The sequence below is a fragment of the Elaeis guineensis genome, chromosome 12 (assembly GCF_000442705.2).
Source record: "Elaeis guineensis isolate ETL-2024a chromosome 12, EG11, whole genome shotgun sequence".
NCBI lineage: Eukaryota > Viridiplantae > Streptophyta > Magnoliopsida > Arecales > Arecaceae > Elaeis > Elaeis guineensis.
Genome location: NC_026004.2, coordinates 11264998 through 11270209, shown reverse-complemented (window position 1 = coordinate 11270209; position 5212 = coordinate 11264998). Strand labels below are relative to the sequence as shown.

The window sequence follows — 5212 nt, the reverse complement described above, 5'->3', positions numbered from 1 at the left end:
AGGATTACGCGTGGAATCCGAACAGAAAAAGCACCGGATCCAGACCACACCTCTTACACCCACACGCATCAGGACCACCGAACGATGCCCACAGCACCACCCATCTCCCGCCGCCCACGCAATGTTCCCTTTCACAAATCAACGGCCAGAATCAAGAGTTATCCACAGGGAGAATTTTGTAATGTTTCCAAACAGAAGCCAACACGTGGTGGGAATCTATCGGGGCTCAGGTGGGACGTTGGACACGTGGCTCCATCTCGTTCCGATCCTGGTATACAAAGGGACGCCGAAGGCTGGGATAAAAGCACAGAGAGGAGGGAAAGCACGAGCGGGCGAATGGGAGGAGATCACACGGATCGGTGATGTGGCGGAAAGATTTCAAATCCCGCCCAAACTCCCAAATCGTTTCGCCCTCAGTCCATTGGATTTTAATTTCCCCCCACGCCCTCGCCCCGCTTCCTCCTCTCCCCTTCTTATCCCCCTCGCCTACTTCTCTACCACCTCATCCCTTCTCCACTCAGAACGACATCTCTCTCTCTCTTCGTCGTTTCCTTTTCTGCCCTCGTTAGACGAAACCCTAACCCTAAGGTAAGCACGTCTGTTGCGTCGCTTTCTCCAGCGATTTCTGCCGATTCTGAGCTTGTTTCCGACGATTTCTCACGGATCTGATCGAATTTCTTGCAGATTTCGCCATGAAAGGGGGAAAGTCGAAGGCTGACACGTCGAAGAAGGCCGATTCCAAGTTTGTTCCTCTTGCCTCATCGATTTCGATCTTATTTTCTAGGGTTTTTGATCTAGGGTTTCGAGATCTGAGATGGTTCGTTTTTATTTTCCAGGCTTTCGACGAAGAGGAGGGGGACGGAGAAGGCGAAGAAGACGGCGAAGAAGGCGAAGGCTGGGAAGGACCCGAACAAGCCAAAGAGGCCGCCCAGCGCCTTCTTTGTCTTCATGTGAGCTCCGATTTATTATTTATTTTTGTCTTTTTCTAGGTCTAGATCTGCTTCTGGAATTTATCTTCTGATGCTTCTCTTTGGTTTTTTGACTACAGGGAGGAGTTCAGGAAGCAGTTCAAGGAGAAGAACCCTAATAACAAGCTGGTGTCCGTGGTAAGTACTAAATCTGTTATCTTTCTCTCTTCTCTAGATCTCTCCGCTTCTTAATTTAATCCTGTTTTCTCGAATTTCTTTTTATTTTGTTCGATTTTGAAATATTAGGTCGGCAAAGCTGGAGGTGATAAGTGGAAATCCATGTCTGATGCTGTGAGCACTTTTCCCCCAAAAAAATTCCACTCTGATCGATCTCTATATTAGATCGGTTATTATTTTTTTTTTCCTGAGTAACTTTTCTCATTGAATCTATTTTGTTGGATTTCGTAAAATTCCAGGATAAGGCTCCATATGTGGCCAAGGCAAACAAGTACAAGACCGAGTACACCAAGAACATGGCCGCCTACAATAAGAAACAGGTTGATATTTGCATCTAATATATATATATATATATATATATATATATATATATATATATATATATATATATATATATATATATATATATATATATATATATTCTTGTCTCAAATTCTTTTATTTTCAATTAATTCGTTAATTACGTAAGCCCCCTTTATCTTGTGAAATAGTCCGAGGGACCAAATAAAAACGATGATGAGGAAGAAGAAGAATCCGACAAGTCCAAATCTGAGGTGAACGATGATGAGGATGACGAAGAAGGGAGCGAAGGGGTGACGGTTTTTTTTTTTTTTTTTTATCTGGATAAATTTCAATGGATCAGACAATAATTTGTGTTTTTCCCTCTAATTTATACCCTTCATTTTTGGGTGCAGGAAGAGGAGGAAGACGAGGAGTAGGTGGTGTGAGGGCCACGGTGGAAGGAGAAGCGAAGGACTGCGCATCAAAGATTCCCCTATATTACCCCCCCTTTTTTTTGGTCCCTTATTTTGTTTTTACTCTTTTGAAAAAAAAAAAATGTAGTAGATATGACTCTTTTGTTACCGTGGGGAACAATACTATTTTGTGATAGATGCGGCCGCACGGCCGCATGCCTGCATCTCTGCCGTCCATCATCACCTTGTACCTACTTTCATCTAACTCTTGAGCTGATTTTGGTGCAATATATGGATCTCTCTGTGTGTCCTCATCTCTAATATTGGTGGTCAATTCTGAAATTGTTTTTATCTGTATTTGAATCATTTAATGCTGCTTGGGCTGGAATAGTCTGGTGATGTTGTGACTGGGCTAGAAATATGTCAATTTTTTCTAGCAGTGAATTGTTGTTTGTTCTATATGTTATATACAAGCCACGTTCTTCTATCCTTTAATGGGAACAGGGAAGTTTTGTGCTGTTGGTATATGATATTCGTTTTGTGTAACTCTTGGTTGAATGTCTCTAGCTTTGTGATGCCACTAGGTCTTCTCTGTGTTGCTTCTCTAGCTTTGGGATGAAAGTAGTGGGATTCTCAACTTTATTGAACGTATCTGGTTCGTAGCCAACCATTGACTTGGTTAACCGAAGGTGCCTGCTCTCATTTTAATTTGATGTGACCTCTGCAACGGCCTCCACTAATGAGCCGTTGAAATGGAGGCATCTGTCGAAGAAAAATTTGTGACTTGGTACCTTGTCACATGTTGCACTGTTAGCTCTTTAGCGCGCATGTCCTCTGGAGTCGCGCATCGTGTTCTCGTTTGGTCGTTAAAGTTCGAATCAAACCGGCGATGGGTGGTGGCGGGAAGCCAGATTTTTTGATTTCATCATGTGGCTCCTGTTTCTTTTGCCTATTTTCCGGATGGTCGCTGTGCATGGGAAATCTGTGGATATGCCCTAAAAAGCTCTTTGCTGAATTTGCTTTTGATAAGTATGGTGGGTATTCTTAATTACTATAGAGTTTGTGTTGGGCCTTTGCGGCAAATCATGGTCAATTCTGGTTAAGATTAATAATTATATTATCAAGGAAGTTTTGTTGCTTAGTGTTCGCTCTCGGGGTATGAAATTGCTGGTACATGTTTTGATAATGGTTCCTCTTGTTCTTTCTTGGTGAAACAGGTTTGACCCTGGTGTATCCTTTTTCTGCGGGCATTTTTTATTCTAGGAGCCGCTTTGGAGTTTCAGCCTTTCAGGTTGGTGTTTAATTGATGGAAAGGCACCTTTATGCGATGTTATGAGCAAGAAAATAAACTAGAAGTGAGCTGAGATCAATTAAGTTAATAGATGACTCTTGGGACTCGTATGACTGATAGATGTTGATGAAGCTCATCTCAGGTCTGGCCATGTATTACTGTTTAGGAGTTTACTCTGTTTTAAATTATAAACCTATATTGAAGTGTCCATAAGATAAAAAGGTTAGCAATGATTATTTTAAAATGCAACGAATTTATCAGGATGTAATCAGGTACATCGGACGTAAGACTACGGAGCATGTGATAATTGAATCATAAACAGGAGGTGACCGTACCTAGTGCTGGCACTTCGTTCTTATATGGTGGATGGTTATAACTCAAGTGTTAATCTTAACTAGGTAAAATTACTCATTACCAACAATGTGATCTGGAATGGTGGAAGACAGCCTTCTGAGTTACAAGGAATGTCATCAATATAGTGATTGCATGCTTCATCAAATTCAGGTAATTTCCATCCAAAGGTGGAAATCAAGAAAGATAGGCAGTCTCTGGCGTTGCTGTCATTATTCTGCTAACATATCATCTTCTCCGGAAAAGAAATTTAAGCATGATATTACTTCATTATTATGGTAGAAATTTTTGTATCATCATGAAAACTGTATAATTAAAATAACACTTACTGGAATACGCCTCAACAAATATAAGTTACATTTCATTCGTTATGAGATTAATTTGAGATTCAATCACCGCCACTGTTTATGAATAGTGTGAAAACAATATACTTGGAGGTGGATTGAAGGCATCTAGATGTTCTTTCACTATGATGTCAGGGATTTCAACATCAATTGTTGTGGAAATCTATTCTTAATTGATCATCTGAAACATCATTTTGAAAATATTGTTAAGTCAGTACCAAATGTAATGTTTAGGAATGTCAGGAAAAAGAATGAGAGTGGTCCTTGCATCGATATATTTAAATGTTGTGTCGTGATGTCGCACCAAAAGAAAGCACATGGCTTTTTCATCCTCAATGAACTGGGTCATTTCAACCAGCATAACTCTTGTTACATGCCGTTCCTTTATACAATTTACAATATCTTTTTCTTCTTCTTTTGAAAGCTAGGTTATGGGCATTAGGATAAACTTAACTGAACGATCTCTTATACATTCAGCATATATACATAGTGCCTTTGCAAGTCTAGCACATTTAGTTTCCTCCACAGCCAATCACTTGTCAACACGGCTAGACCTTTCACAATATATCACGTACGTTGTTATGGTGTTGCAAGCTCACATCCTCTAATGCCAGTTTTCCTTCCACTTTTTTCCTTTTTTATATTTTTTTCAACTCCTTAAATTGCAACTGCCACACCAGTCTTGCTGCATGCGAATTTTTTGGAAGAATGCTTCACCAAGAGCACTATAGCTTAATATACCTTCAGCAGCGTTGTTTCTTTGGTATTCAGTGCATGCTCTGAAATCTAAAGTGCCAACACTTTCTGAGAAAAGTTTTTCAGTTTCAGGTCCAAGTCATGGAGTTTCGGATGCACTTCGACTCTTTCCATCGAAGCTCAAAGGGAGATTGAACAGTAAAAAGCTTTTCTTGAGGGTTTTCAGCTGGGTGCAACTCAGGATTCCATCAATTGCCCGGTGAATGTTTCAGGTGGCTTCTCCTTCTCTTCTCTTTCTTGCTTCATTAATTCGAGGGGTGTCAAATGGTATTTGGCTGCTACTCCGTGGAATATTAAAGCCCCTTCAAAAGTAAAGATGTTGTCTTTGACTAAGCCTTGTGAATAAACTAAACACTAGAGAGGTTCTGTCAAAGAAAGTGGGTAAATCAGTCATACATCTCCTAATTACCTGTCCATTTGCTGCTGATATTTGGAATACCTTGGCCTCACCTCTTGGAGTCCTGCCCTGTAAAGTAGACCTTCGGGACAACTGCCCAAAATGGAAAAAGGAGTCATTTTTTAAAGGAATTAAAGCCTGTTATTCTTATGCTAACTGCTGCTGTTATATGGAGCTGTTGGCAACAACAAAATGCTTGTATTTTCTCAGATGCTGCTCGTCGCCTTCCACCA

The 5212-nt window shown here is 40.5% G+C and overlaps 1 protein-coding gene across 1 annotated transcript; it reads left to right on the top strand.

The window, feature by feature from the left end:
- Window positions 1-333: 333 nt before the first annotated feature.
- Window positions 334-2161, top strand: LOC105055339 (HMG1/2-like protein). Its single transcript, XM_073246825.1, has 8 exons — window positions 334-588; window positions 685-742; window positions 837-950; window positions 1049-1106; window positions 1215-1259; window positions 1385-1465; window positions 1637-1738; window positions 1841-2161. Exons 2-8 carry the CDS (start codon window positions 693-695, stop codon window positions 1862-1864), a joined length of 474 nt encoding a protein of 157 aa, XP_073102926.1. The 5' UTR covers window positions 334-588; window positions 685-692; the 3' UTR covers window positions 1865-2161.
- The last annotated feature ends 3051 nt before the right edge of the window (window positions 2162-5212 follow it).

Bases quoted from the DNA above. Each gene is read 5' to 3' on its own strand.
- LOC105055339 (XM_073246825.1), top strand. From the start codon at position 693: ATGAAAGGGGGAAAGTCGAAGGCTGACACGTCGAAGAAGGCCGATTCC. The intron at 743-836 runs GTTTGTTCCTCT...TTTATTTTCCAG, and splicing joins TCGAAGAAGGCCGATTCCAA to GCTTTCGACGAAGAGGAGGG. The intron at 951-1,048 runs GTGAGCTCCGAT...TTTTGACTACAG, and splicing joins AGCGCCTTCTTTGTCTTCAT to GGAGGAGTTCAGGAAGCAGT.